Source organism: Rhincodon typus, chromosome 17 (assembly GCF_021869965.1).
Source record: "Rhincodon typus isolate 14 chromosome 17, sRhiTyp1.1, whole genome shotgun sequence".
NCBI classification, from domain to species: Eukaryota; Metazoa; Chordata; class Chondrichthyes; order Orectolobiformes; family Rhincodontidae; genus Rhincodon; species Rhincodon typus.
The window spans coordinates 5,767,928-5,784,387 of NC_063348.1; the positions used below are offsets into that span (position 1 = coordinate 5,767,928).

A 16,460-nucleotide genomic window follows, 5' to 3' on the forward strand; every position below is an offset into this window, starting at 1 on the left:
TAAGAAGGGTCCCGACCCGAAACGTCAGCTTTCCTGCTCCTCTGATGCTGCCTGGCCTGCTGTGTTCCTCTAGCTCCACACTGGGTTATCCTGGTAAATCTCTTCTGAACCCTCTCCAGCTTAATAATATCCTTCCCATTACAGGAAGATCAGAACTGGACACAGTACTCCAGAAGAGGCCTCACCAATGTTCTGTACAACCTCAACATAAAGTTCCAATTCCTTTACTCAAAGGTCTGAGCAATGAAGGCAAGCATGCTAAATGTCTTTTTAACCATCCTGTCTACTTGTGATGCAAACTTCAAACAATTACGTACCTGAACCCCGAGGTCTCTCTGTTCTATAGCACTGCCCAATGCCCTACTTTTAATTGTATAAGTCTTGTCTTTGTTTGCTTTGACAAAATGCAATACCTCACATTTATCCAAATTAAACTTGGTGAAAAGCAATGCTTTGAATATTTGGCTGATAAATCAACATTTTAAACCAAAGTTTGTTAACCTATTAAGTTTCTGCTGGCCATATGGAAGATGAAGTGTAGATGGAACATGCCTCTCGGGAGCCTTTGGAGTCTCCATTGTAGGAGACCCTGAAGGAATAGTCCGAAAAATTGAAGATTCCATTGGACAATTCCCTTACATTCTTAACCCTTCAAAAGTTTTCATTTAAATTGGAAATTTCAGAGGGTTCCAATGAAATTAAGCAAGATATTTACTCAGGAAAAGTTAGACTGTGAAATAGACTGGCAAGTCCTGAGTAACTATTAAACTGATCCCATGCTTAACTCTCACACTCACAAATCTCCTCCCCTACCATCCCCAGACTCTGATCTGACATTTTCTGAAAGCCGATACCCCCTTCGCCTGTTCCACAAATGACCCCCCCTCACCACTAAAACTGCCAGTGGACACATACCCTTTTTGAGCCGATACCCACCTTCCACAGCCCCTGTTGGATCTGGTCTCTCCCATCACCCAACCTACCTAATGACTGTATCACTTATCTGGGCACCTGGACCCTTTACGACCTAGCACCCTATCTTCTTGGCACCCTACCCTCTTCCCACTTGGCATCTTACATGATGCAGCACATTACCCCTGTCACCCTACCCTCCTGGCATCCTATGTACGTGGCATCAAATTCACAGGCTCCATAAAGAACTGTTAGAATGCAAGTACAGCTTGATGTTTCTAAAGGAGACTTGAGAAGAATCTCCTCAGAAATATGGAGCACCCTCCTCTTATAAAGAAGAAGGGGCGGAGTACCAATCTGCATGCAATTTCCAGTGCTCAGGAAATCTAACCCAATATTTCCAAGCAATGGACACAGCATGAATCCATCAGCCCTTCCAAGGTACGTTACGTTGGTCACAGTAGATATGACAAGAGTGCAGGGATTGACCATCTCCTCCAATGTACAACTCTGGTCTGCTGGAAGAATCTCACTTTGCACTTCTTTCTCGCCATTGTATCTGCCACCTGAATCTGATACCAAGCAACTCTTGCCCTATTATGATCCCAGGCTAGTCGCCGATTTTAAATTATGATCCAAGTAGGAACCAGAAACTTTGTCTAAAATTGACAAAGTGTGATTTGTCAGGTACTTACTAAGAGAATAAAGCAACAGGTTTTTAAGGGTTTGAACAAATAACAAAAAAATTATTATATTTAGAACAGTGATATAATCCACAATATATACAGACAGCTTATTTCCAGCATCCAGAACTAACCTCAGGTATAACATAGACAATAAATTAACTATGGTTGAACATCCATAATGGGGTCAAGAAAGATGCCATGGGTTTTGCCACAATTCCACGATGTTAGTGCCGCTGTGGTTCATCAAACCTGATTAAACTTTACAAATGATTCCAATTTCTTCTCTTTCAAAGATTTTGGAACTCCTTCAAAAACAGACTGTTTCTACAATGGCTCACATTCTGGTCGTTCGCTCTTCCAACTGGGACTGCACTCCCCTGGTTTCTGAGGCAGCCACTCACAGGCACAATTTCAGCTTTTCACAGATAGCTGGCTTTGCCAAGCTGCTACTGCCTCCTGTATTGCTCCAAGCTATAAACTTGGTCAGGTACATAAAGCAAATGCTGCTTGTGGACTTTCTTCATCCTTGCTGTCAATTGGCCTGAATTATTAACGGCATTTACAAATATAGCTCCCAGAGCTTTTCCTGAGCCTGAAGCCCAACACTTAGCTGCACCTCCTGCTCCTTTGGACTTCTGAGTCTTAATAATTTTAAGCCTGCAACAGCAGCATCTTTTCAAGATGGTACCTCTCCTTTCTCCTCCTATGTACCGGACTGACGAAAAACCCAAAGTTAGCAGCCTTCTCCTCTGATTGCTTCCACTAACTCCCTAAACTTGACTGTTCATTAACCCTTGAACTGATCGTATGACCAACTGAGACATTGCAACAAGTCCCACCCATATTGCAAGATGGTATTGAATGGACTGCTTTGAAATAGTTAAATGGAGCAACTCCTTGAAACTGTCTCTTTCCTGAATTTTGCAATATTCACAGACTGTTGACTTGGACATTACAAAATGGATACAAGGGAAGATTTCATTACACTATGCAAATTTGATGAAAGCAGAGTATAATGTTGAATATTTTTATCTCTTTTTTAAACAACTACATGGTTCAATGCAATACAAATATCACTCAGTTTAAATGGTGGTTTATTTAAAATAAACCATCTTTTGACATTGAGTTGCTACTTAGTCCATTCACCTTTTAGGATGGAGGATTATGTGGTCCACCATCATTCAGTAGTTTATTTTGTTTTGGTCACTGCCTGGTCCCTGTTGTGTATCCTGAAAGCAAGAGCCTGCCAAAAAGATCAGCGTAACTTTTTATGATTTGTTTTAGCTGAACTACAAAACAGGGTCTAAAATCCTATAAACTGTCAGCTTCGACCCTGCAGAACTCAGGAAGTTTATGGGACTCTACCCAGACTCAACATTCTACCGAGGCACATCGTGTTCTTTACATCTGTTTCTGTGCACTCAAGTTTATTGTAGCTGCAGCCAATGTCTCCCTCTCCACGTATATTGTAAGTACGCGCATTTGTCTGTGGTTTGGACTGGACTGATTTTATAGTCACATCTGGGTTTCCCAGAAAGTCCTAAAATGTAAATCAGACTCCATAGGGGATGATTTTTAGAGGGGACTGAGCCTGGAGCATATCCCAGAAAACTGCACATTTTCAAGATTGAGGAACTGGAAGCTTGAGGTTTATTTATTTGGAATTTTAAACGGCATTTGATATGCCACCACGTAAGGGACTAATAGGTAATAGAGCGGAACGTGGAATTAAGAAGGAATATGGCCATATGCATGACAGGTAAAAAGAGTGGAGTGATGAGATGAATGATGAATCACAGGCTTCATCTGTGTGTGGGGTCCCTTTGATTTGCACAACTGAACTGACCTTCGGAACTGAAGGAACAACATTGAAACTTGCTGACGACACCGATTTGGGAGCATATGTTTTCAGGGCTGCAGGAGGAGTTAGAAAGATTGCCTGATACAATTTGACTTAGAAGACTGTGGTCATGTATTTTAAAATCGCTAAAGAAACCAGACCTTAGATAATAACATATAAAAAAGATTGAAAGGAAAGGACATTTAGTGTGCAAGTACAAAAGCCATTAAAGATGGCAGGGTAAATAGGTAAAACAGCAAAAGGAAAGGGAAAAAAAAATTGGTTTAGTCTTGAGTTCTTATAAAGCAAAGACAGAAATGTTTAACTTCTGAAAGATCATAGTTAACCTGTATTTCTGTTTATGTGCAATTTAGCCATCCCATTGTAGGAAAGATGTAAAAGCAACAAAAGGTGGAGAGATGAAGAGTAATGGTTATGAAGCAAGGAACGGAAAGTTAAGTTATTCTGCTACAAAGTTTAGAAGATTAGGAGGTAATTTGACAAAAATCTTGAAGATTATGAAGACTTCTGACAAAGTGGAAAGCAATGATTAGAAATTCGTCTTTACGTTAATGAGAAAACTAACGAAAGGGTTAAAGAAAACAAGCTTTCTACAGGCAATGGTTAGAGCTGGTCATTCTTTATACTGTAAACCTTTGCTAATTCTCATTTTCTGAAATAAAAAATACTGATGGTTGCTTGAATAAAAATAATATTAATAATAATGGGGAGTCAGCAGTCGGATGGATTTAGTCTATGCGATTTACGGAGATAAACACCATAGATCAGATTGCCAGTTTTCAAGCAGCAATGTTTCGTCATGCTGCTTAATCATTTTCTTCTCCGATGAGATGGAGTGTTTATGCAATCTAGTTGTTATACCTGTGGGTATAAGTGTACTGTGGGTAATTAAGAGATTATCACGTATACTTATCATATTCTCACAAAATTCCCATGAAGATGTAAGTCTATTTAAAATGAATGGGTAACACCTGCACTGAAATATTGTATGCATTAAAAGCATAACAAAACGTACGTAATTTGTCTGCTAATTGCTGGTATTTGTTTCGAGACTTTAATCTCCACAGTTTTTGTGCTGTTTGAAAAGAGTTCTGCCATTGTTTGGTCAACTGTAGCCTTACTGTATTTGAGCAAGACAAAAGCCACATTCTCCAATTTACTGCCCTGCCTTGTGAGTATCTCTGTTGGAGTTAGACTGATGTAACACTATATACCATCCAAAAACAAGAAGAGTCGTCAAGTTAGAGCATCGGCAGTTCTTAGTATCTCTGAGAAGAGTTGTGAAGTTGTTTATCTTCTAAAATCCTGTTCAATCATATAAGACAATGATAATAGAATTATTCACAAATCATTGAAATTAGCCCTATCAATTAAACCAACATGTTACTCTGATGTTATATTCCAGATATGGGAGAGAATACGTCTAAACTTTTACACCTTACTGGATTGTGCAGTGTAACTTTGCCATTTTGTTACTTCATCGTTTTGTCTTTTGATGCTTTATGGCAGGGATATGCCGATGCTCAATACAGGGAACGGCGAAGGCAGATTGCAGAAATTGCGATAAATTATAAACAGTAAGTACGTGGTGACTTCAAAGGGATTTAATGGAGCATAGGGGTCTTAAACCCCTGACAAAAGACTTTGCCCGAACCCTGACAACTTTTCTCACGGCAAGTCCAAAGTCAAGGAGCAAGAGCCAGAAATATTTTCACACTACACAGGATGAAGGTGGTGCTATCACCATGATAAGTTGGAAGCCTCAGTGAAAGGGAAAGGAATGTGAGACATTAGGATGGACAGGGCAGACAGAAAGGGGAACTAGGGGAAGAAAATGACACGGAGGAAGGGTACTGCCATCTAACGGCTTGGTGAGAGGGGTCCAGTAATGAGGTTACCACCCTGCCAATAAAATAAGATTCCCAGAGCATTTTAGCACCACCCCCACCCCACCTCCAGCAAACCTATGATTGGTGATCTGTAAAATCCAGCCCCGAGTGCCTGTGCTCCTACTTCTCATATTGTGAGAATTCATTCAGTCTCTTTCATCAAATTGCCTTGCTTACTATAATGATGTCAACTAATGAATGTTAACTGATGCTTGTCTCCACAGTGGCGAACCAATTCCCAGAGTGGAATACACCCCTGAGGAAATAGCAACATGGTCAGTCAACTTCCTCATTTTTTGTTTATTAAAGTTCCTTGGAGCAAGATTCTTCCTGGCAACTAAAGAAATTGGCCTGAATACAAAATGGAACAGTCATAAGAAACATTGTAGTCAATAAAAGAACGTTTGGCCTAACTAAGCTCATCCATCACGCATCTCACCTCTTTATTTAGCCTGGCTCCCCTGTGCTCCCCTTCCTGCAGATTGTTCTGCATTAATATCCTGGATTAAATGATCTACAGGAGGAATTTCACTTCCTTTGAACCTGATATTGTCTATACATGAGACTTGGAAGGAATTGCTTGTTAATAATTCTAACATTATCCATATTGCTTAAACTCTACTTTCATGAATTGTGCTTTGTCCATCAAGCTGAGGAATATTAATATGAGGCATGAAGCGACTTCCCGCTTTAGGTAACCACTGCATTGGAGATGCAGTGGCCTGGTGGTATTATTGCTGGACTATTAATCCAGAGACCCAGATAATGTCTGGGGGACCTGGGTTCAAATCCTGGCCATAGCAGATGGTGGAATTTGAATTCAGTAAAATATTTGAAATTAAGAATCTAATGATGACCATGCACCAATTGTTGGGGAAAAACCCATCTGGTTCACTAATGTCCTTTAGGGAAGGAAACTTCCATACTTACCTGGTCTGGCCTACATGTGACTCCAGGCTCACTGCAATGTGGTTGACTCTAAACTGCCCTCTAGGCAATAAATGATGCCTGGTTAGTGATGCTCTCATCCAATGAATGAAACAAAAGCTTCTAAACATATAAAAGTCAGCTGGTATTCAACCAGTTGCAAAGATCCCTCTATTCCTGCTGAGAGGCTATTCTTTCAATCTCAAGACATTACATGTTGAAGATTTTGGTTAGGCTTTCCTTGGGTCCTCCTTGCTTGAAGTTCCCAATTTTGTGCTAATTAAGGAGCCATTTTGGTTTTAAGAGAGTGCAGCATCTTTGCTCAAGCCATTAGATTTGTGTCAGAAGTCACATGACACCAGGTTATAGTCCAACAGGTTTACTTGAAATCACAAGCTTTTGGGGTGCTACCCCTTTGTCAGGTGACTTCAAAGAGACCTGTTGGACTATAACCTGGTGTCGTGTGACTTCTGACCTTGTTCATCCCAGTCCAACACCGCCACCTCCACATCATCAGATTGTGGTAATTCGCTGCTGTAATATACTGCTGTGTTTATCTGTGACCTGTGGTGCCAGCCTTGGGTCAGTCAGTGGCCCCTTGCCGTTGACTTAGAAGGTTGTGGTTTCAATTTCCAGTCCAGGGACATCAATACATAATCTTGGCAGACACTCTGTTGCAGTACAGAGGGATTGCTGCACTATCAGAAGTTCGGTCTTTCAGATTGAGGTGTTAAAAAATAGCACTTGAAGAAGATTTGGGATTTCGCCTAGTGATGTGACCAATATTTATCCCTCAAATCAATATCGCTCAAGTATATCTGTTCATTTCTTTCCCTGCACTTTTTGTGGCATCTTGCTGTGTTTGTTTCTCTGTATATCAGCAGGGCTATATTCAACATGTGCTCCAACACTTTTCAATCAGAGATTTAAAATTGCAGCTAGGCGACACTGCTGATCAGTCACTGGTCAAGTATATCACCTGATCAAAAAGGGCCAAGCTTACGTTATCTGGTCTCAGCCAGTGCAGTACGAAATTGACCTCCATACAAATGTAAGTGAAAAGCCTTTGTGTTCTACTGCATTGAAATCTCCAACCAAGAATGCTACAATCAAATGTACAGCTACTGATCTCCAAAGTAATGGAGACCCACATTTGTCAGCTGATGTTGGCAACTCTTGAACATTGAGTTTTTTTTTAAATGAAAAGCATAAATCTCACAGAGGAGAGCAGTACTCTGGTGTCACATACCTTCTATCTCCATTGGCCCACACGTTATATATATTATTCATAGCCATTCATGGGATCTAGGTATCACTGACCAGGCCAACATTTATTTCCCAGAAGGTGGTTAAGCGTCAACCACATTGGTGTGAGTCTGGAATCACTGGAGGCCAGATCAGGTAAGGATGGCAGTTTTCTTCCCTGGAAGACATTAGAGAACCAAATGGGTTTTTCCCCAATCAACATAATTCCAGATTATTTCATTGAATTCAAATTCCACCCTCTGCTGTGACAGGGTCCCCAGAATATTACCTAGTGTTTCTGGTTTGGTTCAATGGTGTGGTGATAATACCACTGGGTCACCATCTCCCCTACATGTAACCTTAACTTTATTGTATCCGTACTTCAGCCAGGAGGATAAGATCAGCAGCAGAGGGTAAATCTGCTAGGCCAGGAGCATAATGAAAAAGCTTGGAATGCTCTAATGCTTGCTGAGCTAATTGCACGCATTGTTCATCTCTTTGGCATGTTGCTACCCAGGAGAGAAGTGTTTGTGAACCTAAAGACTTTGTATCCAACACATGCTTGTGCCGAACACCTGGAGGCCTTCAGACTGCTGGAGAAACAGTGTAATTACAACAAAGACAACATCCCTCAACTTGAAGATGTCTCCTGCTTCTTGAAAGGTTTGCCTTGAGTTACGCTTTAATATCCGATCAAAGAGATTTAATGTTTTCAACATTTTGCTTACAATTTGTACAGCAGCTTTAAAAGTGGTAAAACATCCTAAGATGGTTTGCAGGAGCATTATCAAATTACAAAGCAACACTTAAGCCAGCGAAGCAAACATTATGACAGATGAGACTTGATCTAAGAAGTATTGTTTGAAGTTGAGTCTTAAGGACGTAGAGACCTAAAGAGGAGATTGAGGAGTTTAGGGTGTAGATGATTGAAAACCTGGGTATCAATGGTGGTCTTAAGTAATTTGGGATTATGATTCATGAATGCTGCAACCTGTCAATTGATATTCACTGCTCTGATTATAGGCATCCAGACCTGGGGACATATGACATCATAAGAGATATCAATTCATCCTCACTCTTTTAAAGAGTGAAATAAATGATTTTGCAAGAACGCTGATTTCAATTCCTGTGCTGAGAAAGCCTGCAGATATATAGCACTAGATTTTACAGAATCCAATGGGGTGCAGAGTGCAATGAGAATTGTGGGGTGCACTCACCGCCACCATCTCTCCTCTCTCTGTCTTAACATGGTAAATCAAACATCAAACAGCCAATTACGAACCAAATTAGGAAGTGTGGGGCCCAGGGGCTCTCCACACTCAATCAGGTAGCAACTGTGAGACATTAGGTGGGAGAAGAGGTAAGCGACGAACCAGAGGTCAGTCCTGACCACCAATGTGAAGACTGCTGAATGTCCTGACGGAGCCTTTGATGTGTACTTTCATGCAGTCCATTGCATCTTGATAAAAGGGATGGAGGGAGGCAGTCAACAAGAAACTGTAGGCCAGTTAGCCTATTTTTCTTGTAGGGCAAGTGTTAGAATTGATTATTAAAATGATTATAGCTGTATGTTCAGAAAACCTCAAGGTAATTGGAAAGATTCAGCACGATTTTGTCAAAGGGAAGTCATATTTAACCAGTTTATTGGATTGTTTGCAGTCGTAACTCATGCTGTGGATAAAAGGGAGCCTGTAGGTGCTTGGATTTCTAAAAGACTTTTTATAAGTTGTCACATCAAAAGTTATTGCGGAAAAGCCCACGGTGCAGTGAGGTAACATGTTAACTTCCGTAGAGAGTGTACATAAATGGGTCTTTGTTTGACTGACAGAATATGATGAGTAGAGTCATGAAGGATCTTTGCTGGGGCCTCAAGGTTTTACAATTTACATCGATGACTTAGCTCTTGAAAGTAAAGGCGTAGTGACTAAATTCACTGATCTGGTCCTGACTACTGGGGTGGCATGGTGGCTCAGTGGTTAGCACTGCTGCCTCACAGTGCCAAGAACCTGGGTTCAACTCCAACTTTGGCTGACTGTCTGTGTGGCGTTTGCACATTCTCCCCGTGTTTGTGTGGGTATCCTCCAGGTGCTCCGGTTTCTTCCCACAGTCCAAAGGCATGCAGGTTAGGTAGATTGGCTGTGCTGAATTGCCTTTAGTGTCCAGAGATGTGCAAGCTAGGTGGATTAGCCATGAAGAAATGTGGGGTTAGGGAGATGGGGTGGGTCTAGGTGGGATGCTCTTCAGAGAGTCAGTGTGGACTCAATGGGCCAAATGGCCTGCTTCCATACTGTAGCAGTTCTACATTCTATGATCTAAGAGTTAACTACAAAGTTGCTGGTTTCATGAGTGGCCCAGAAAGTCTGTCCAACTACTCTTCTCTCTCTTTAGGCTCTATCCTATCATTTACTCCCTACCCCATCTCCCTCCCCCTTTTTCTGCATATAAACTGGCGTTTTCCCAGCCACCATCAGTTCTGAGGAAGGGTCACCGGACCCGAAACGTTAACTCTGTTTTTTCCTTCACAGATGCTGCCAGACCTGCTGAGCTTTTTCAGTAACTTTGTTTTTGTTCCTGATTTACAGCATCCACAGTTCTTTTGGTTTTTATGAGTGGCCCAGAGTCTGCCACATGGAGTATAGTGTGGGAAAAAAGTGAAGGAACAATTAAACAAAAAAGCAGAGTATTACTTAAATGGAGGACATCTGCAGAATTGTGAGATGCAGAGGGATTAAGATGTTCTGAGTCACAATAGAATGAGCAAGTTTTCTGATGGACAGGCTGGGCTTATTTCCACTAGCAGTTAAAGCAGGGAGGTGTGACTTGATTGAAGTGCATAAGATCCTGAATGGTCCTTTCAGGGTGGATGTAGATAAGATGTTTCTCCTTGTGGATCAGTCAAGAACTAGGGGCAATGCATTAAAATTAGGGGTCACCCTTTCTGGATAGAGATGAGGAGAACGTTTTTCTCTTTAAGGGTTACACAACTTTGGAATCCTTGCCTTAGAAGGTGCTGGAGTTGGGGTCACTGAATATTGTTTATACAGAGAGAGGTGGATAGATTCTTCTTGTACAGGGGAATCAAGGGTTATTAAGGGTTAGATGGAGATTTGACAAACAAAAACAGATCAACCAGTATCGTATTAAATGGTGGAGCAGGATTGAGGGGTGGAATGGCCTCCTCCTGCTCCGATTTCATATGGTGGGGGATCTAACATTCCATGCAAAGCTCTGGCTCTTGGCCTGACTTAAATGATCTGTGGAGAGTGAAATGAAGTCATTTGCTCACCTAAGCATTACATATGTCACTACTTCGATGCAGTGGTAAACTGAAGTGTGTGATATGCCACAAAGATCATTGGCTGCTGTTGGGAATAACTCCAACGTATAAGTTTAAGACCACTGATGCCGTGAGGGCGATAAACATAGAATGTCCATCTATGCAATTTAGACTCAACTCTCCAGCAAATATTCATAATGGGAGAATACACTGCACTTACCTGGATGGATGCAGCTCCAGCAACGCTCAAGAAGCTTAACACCATCCAAGACAGGGCAGCCTAATTGACAGGCATGACGGCCTCAAATATTCACTCCTTCCCCAATGACCCTCAGTAGCAGCAGTGTGTACCAACCAAAAGATCATAGAATCCCTACAGTGTGGAAAACAGGCCCTTCAGCCCAACCAGTCCACAGAACATCCCAGCCAGACCCATCCCCCAATCGACATATCCCTGAACACTACGGGCAATTTAGCACAGCCAACCCACCTAACCTGCATGTTTTTGGACTGTGGGAGGAAACCGGAGCAAACCCATGCAGACACGGGGAGAATGTGCAAACTCCAAACAGACAGTCGCCCGAGGGTGGAATTGACCCCGTGTCCCTGGCATTGTGAGGCAGCAGTGTTAACCACTGAGCCACCATGCTCAAGAATTTCACCAAAGCACCTTCTAAACCCATGACCACAGAAGGTCAAGGACTGCAGAGATTTGTGAACACCACCACAAGCCATTCACCATCCTGACTTGGAAATAAATTGCCGTTCCTTCACTGTTGTTGGGTCAAAATCCTGCACCTCCCTCCCTCTTGGTTGCATTTACACTACATGGAGTACAGTAATTCAAGATGGCAGTTCACTACCAACCTCTCAAGAGCAACTAGGAATTGGCAATAAACCTGGCCCAACCAGCGATGCCCACATCCCATTAATGAATGATTAAAAGATAATCAGCTCCATGGAGAGATCCAGTCATTGAAGACAGGAGTGCCCTAAGTTCCGTTTCTATATCTAGACGTTTTGTACAAGATCATATCCGATCCTACCACAGACTGGCTGCTGTAGGTGTCTGTCCTATCCTGGCCCAAGTACAGTAGCAGGTCCATAATTTGCCTGAACTCTAGGGCATACCTGTCCCTGGTCAGTTGGCCTCCCTGTCTTCCTCTCTTCATTTCCTCCTCCTGAGTGAACATTCTCCATGGGAACAGGGGGAGTCTGGTTCCTCTGATGGACTCTTCACCATCTAGGATATCCTATCTGTCAACCCTGTCAATGGAGTGGCACGGTGGCACAGTGGTTAGCACTGCTGCCTCACAGCACCAGGGACCTGGGTTCAATTCCAGCCTTGGGCGACTGTCTGTGTGGAGTTTGCACGCTCTCCCTGTGTCTGTGTGGGTTTCCTCTCACAGTCCAAAGATGTGCACATTAGGTGGATTAGCCATGCTAAATTGCCTGTAATGTTCAGAGAGGTGTAGATTAGGGGGGATGGGCCTGGGTGGGTGCTCTGACATTCAGTGTGGACTTGTTGGGCCAAAGGGCCTGCCTCCACACTGTAGGGATTCTATGATTATAACACCCTTCCTTCCCCTAAAATGTGAGTCAAGAGTGTCCAATAACATCCTTCTGCAGCTGTGCCTAGCACTTAGTCCATTCTGCACTCCTGTTGCTTTTTGCACATTAACTACTGAAAACTGGTGTGGGAAACCAAACATTGCAGACAACTGCCTCTTTAACAAGTTCAACAACTCTTTAATTGTTTCCCTCAAATGGTGCTCACTTACCTTCAGTAATACTCTCATTTTATGCGTACACATGGGTTAGGGTTTGACTACAACTTAGAAATTTGGGGCCATAAAATCCAGCCTATATAGTTATTGGTCTCAGGCAAGAAACAAAAAAAAGTTCCATATAATATGACGTAAAAATATCAGATTGGATTTATACTGTTCACTGCATCTCACTGCAGGTTACTCTGATGATAGCAACACAAGACTTTTGTGTATAGATGCTTGGACATAAGTCCAGATCCACACTACCACCGACCGCATAGCGTTGGAGCCAGAAACTATAAGTTAGAAAACAGTACTGTCAGGTCTGTCAAATTAAAATGAAACCAAACGAGCAAGGCTTTTAGAAGTTCCTGGAAGTTGTGCTTTCACATGCCAGCAAACAACATTTTTAAAGATCTCAGCCAATGTAATGTTAGGGCTGTTATTATCAACCCTGGACTTGGGCAGGGAAAAGTCTGCAGAGTTTTCCCATTCCTGATTAAGGATAAAATACAAGGTCCCAAGAAATGAGAGCTGTCCAGTCCCTCAAGACTGTTCTGCTATCCAGTGTGATCATGGCTGATCCTGAACCCCAATTGCATTTCCCTGCTTACTCCAGCTGTGCCTGGATTCCTAGAGAGATCAAGCACTTATCAATATCAGTCTTGAATATAATCAACGATGGAGAATCACAACCTGTCAAGGCAGAGAATTTCAAAGATCCACAACCTTCTAGGTGAAGGAATTTCTCCTCATCTCGATCTGAAATGAACTATTCCATTATCTTGAGGCTGTGACCCTTCCTTTAGCTTCTCAGGGCAAAGGACAAAACCCGTTAGTTTTCAATTGTGTCAAATCCTTTCAGGGCATGTTTTAATTTTTCATTGTTTAATTTTCTCATTTTCCCAAACTCTAGAGCGAATAAGCCCAATTTACTTCATCTCTCATTGCAGGTGCTAGTTGAGTGAACAATTTAGTCTGCAAAAGAGTGAGGGCTGCATTGAAAGATTATAATGAGGTCAAGACAATGGCTCAAATTTAAACTTCCCAGAAGGAAAACAAGAAGCAGTAGCACTGACCCCGTAGAACCAGCCAGTATTTCAGACCTGGAGAGAGCAGAAAATCCTGGAGAAAATGGTTGGAGAGAAATTCCCTCCCAGTTCTGGGCAGTCAGCACCAGTAATATTCTAGATTGCTGCCAGCAAATGGGTACAGTTGTGGCTGGTATCTGTCAAGTACCCATGAATATACGAACCAGAGCAGGCATCTCAGCCCTTTGAGCCTGCTGTGCCGTTCAGTAAGGTCAGGAGCAGATAGAACACAGCTTTCTGCTTCACCCTCCCTTAAAAAGCTGCAGCATGCTTCCAGCTCAATGTGTGACCTAGCCTATCTCACCTGGAACCTACTGACATAACTTGCAGATAGGGCTGTTGTGACATGGTTGTTTTGTATCGACCTGCTCAGATGTATTCTGACACATCTCTGGAGCAGGTAGGACTTGAACTCAGGCCTTATGGCCCGGAATAAGGGACACTACCATTGTGCAATAAGTCCCTTAGAACTCAACCGTTTTACATAGCAGCTGGTCAGATTATCATAGCCTATCATGATCGAGTGATTTGAGATATTTTCCTAATCAACTTGCTCAGAGATGTTATTACACATCATTGGGGTAGGTAGGGCTTGAGCAGAGGTCTCCTGGTTTAGGGGTAGGGCCACTACCACTGCACAATAAGAGCCTCTAGAACTCAACTCTTTTTATAACCGGAAGTGTCATCACACACAACTGAACGGCTTTCCATCCATCAAATCACCACCATGACCCTTTTCTTTGTTTTCCTTTCTAAAGACTAGCCACCACCAGTAAAATACCCATGTAAGATCTCAGCTCTTTCTTACAAAAGCCCAATGACCGTCTCGATCAGCTCTGGAACTAATCTGTGTGAGCCTTAATAGGAACCTGCATTTCCAACAGGAAAACTGGAAGGGAGCAATCAGGAGGGAGGCAGTGCTGGAGGTCATGGTCATGATTGATGTGGTGGAGGCCAAACAGTGGCCGTTAGCAGCCTACATTGAAAGTTCCTCATGCTTATCCCAGCTTCACCTTATGGTAAATATTTTGTAAAAAAGAAAGCTTACTTTGCATATACAAAGTTGATAACACTTACTTAAGTTGAGGGTCCCACTTGCCTTCTTTTATCCCCAAATCATAATCAGCATTCATTCCTTTCCTGCCATATCAGGGGACAACTGTGCGCCTGTGAAATGGGCATGTGTCATCGAATTTCTAGGCCTCCATATGCCTTATATCAATGTTTATCTATAAAGTCATAAAATCAAAAATTTAATGCTTGTATAATAAAAAAAAGAAAACTGCTGCTAATTTTATTACACGTTGTGATTCAAAGTAACAGATGTTCCATGTTTGTATATGCCAGAACACTCAGGATTTCAGCTGTGGCCTGTTGCTGGGTTACTTTCAGCCCGAGACTTCTTGGCGAGTCTCGCTTTCCGAGTTTTCCAGTGTACACAATATGTAAGACATGCCTCTTCGCCAATGCACACTCCTGAGCCGTAAGTACATGTTGTAAAATAAACGCGAGTGGCAAGATTTAGGAATAAATTGATGAAGATTTGTAATGAAACACAAAAGTGCCGGAAATGCACAGCAGGTCTGTCAACGCTTTGTGATTTAGCTGGAAACCCTCTCCATTTTCTTTACAAATGCTGACTTATCTGCTGTGGATTCCAACTTTTTTATGTTCCTGTTTCTAAGTGCCATCTTTTCTTTGCAGAAGTTGAATGAGCCGTGATTGTTTCTTCACATATAAGGCATAAATAAGACACATAAAATGTCAGGTGTTGGTATTTCTTAAAACCTCACTTTTTGGTCCTTGCATCAGAATTGCTGAGTTTGTTTTAGACACACACGTACACATTTAAAAATTAAACACAGAAGATAGGGTTGCAAATGGCTTTAGTATCCAAGGGCGAGGGAGTGGAAAAATTAGCCTGGTCATAATGTCTATCCAGTGACCTTCACAAACAAATGACTGAGTATTTAATGGGAGAGGATGCCAATAGGGCTTGTCGGACATATTTTCTATGGCAGACCTGGGGTACTCTGGCTTTGAATAATAATAGAAAACACATGATATTGGATTCTTGTCAATGCAAACAACCATTGGAAAGGGTGTTTGACAGGCAACTAAGACAATAGTGTTCAGTGATCTAAAACCAAAATGATGCCCTCCTCAACAACTGTCAGCTCAATGAAGTGCCAGGAAACAATTGGTTCCTGTGGGGCCCATCTTGCATCCAGCATCACGTTTCTTCAAAAGGGATGAGGAACATAAAGTAGGCCAAAAGAGTCATTTGCATTTATCCAACAAGAAGCAACAACCAGTTTAACAAAATAAAGAACTGCGAATGCTGGAAATCTGAAACAGAAACTGGAATTGCTTGAGAAACACAACAATGTTGGTGGCATCAATGGAGAAAAAAAGAACAGATTTAACGTTTCGAGGCCTGTGGCCTGTGCCAACTACTTGTTGGCTGCTGTTTAAATTCTTGTTTCAGGAACTTGGCGCTGGTTGGAATGTACAAGCCAAGGGAAGGTGTATAATTTTTACGGCAAATTCAATTTTGCAATTCAAGCTTAATAATCCACATATTAAGTAACTGCAGTAAACAGACTTCTGTGGGTTAGGTTCTGCTGCAATATCCTTCTTTTACTTTTCCATCTGGTGGTGTCCATTTTGTTACCACTCAAACAGGGTACATGTCCGGGAGGAGAAATATGCACCTGGCAGTCTCAGATACCTCGGATAACAAGGTGTAGAGCTGTATGAACACAGCAGGCCAAGCAGCATCAGAGGAGCAGGAAGGCTGACG

General features: G+C 42.1%; 1 protein-coding gene across 1 annotated transcript in view; it reads left to right on the plus strand.

The window, feature by feature from the left end:
* The window catches only part of th (tyrosine hydroxylase), a 64,133-nt gene that overhangs the window by 34,791 nt on the left and 12,882 nt on the right, over positions 1 to 16,460 (plus strand). The window contains exons 5-8 of the mRNA XM_020513664.2: positions 4,969 to 5,036; positions 5,573 to 5,623; positions 8,038 to 8,183; positions 15,005 to 15,140. Of these exons, the coding sequence (XP_020369253.2) occupies positions 4,969 to 5,036; positions 5,573 to 5,623; positions 8,038 to 8,183; positions 15,005 to 15,140 (401 nt within the window). The remainder of the gene's footprint in view (positions 1 to 4,968; positions 5,037 to 5,572; positions 5,624 to 8,037; positions 8,184 to 15,004; positions 15,141 to 16,460) is intronic.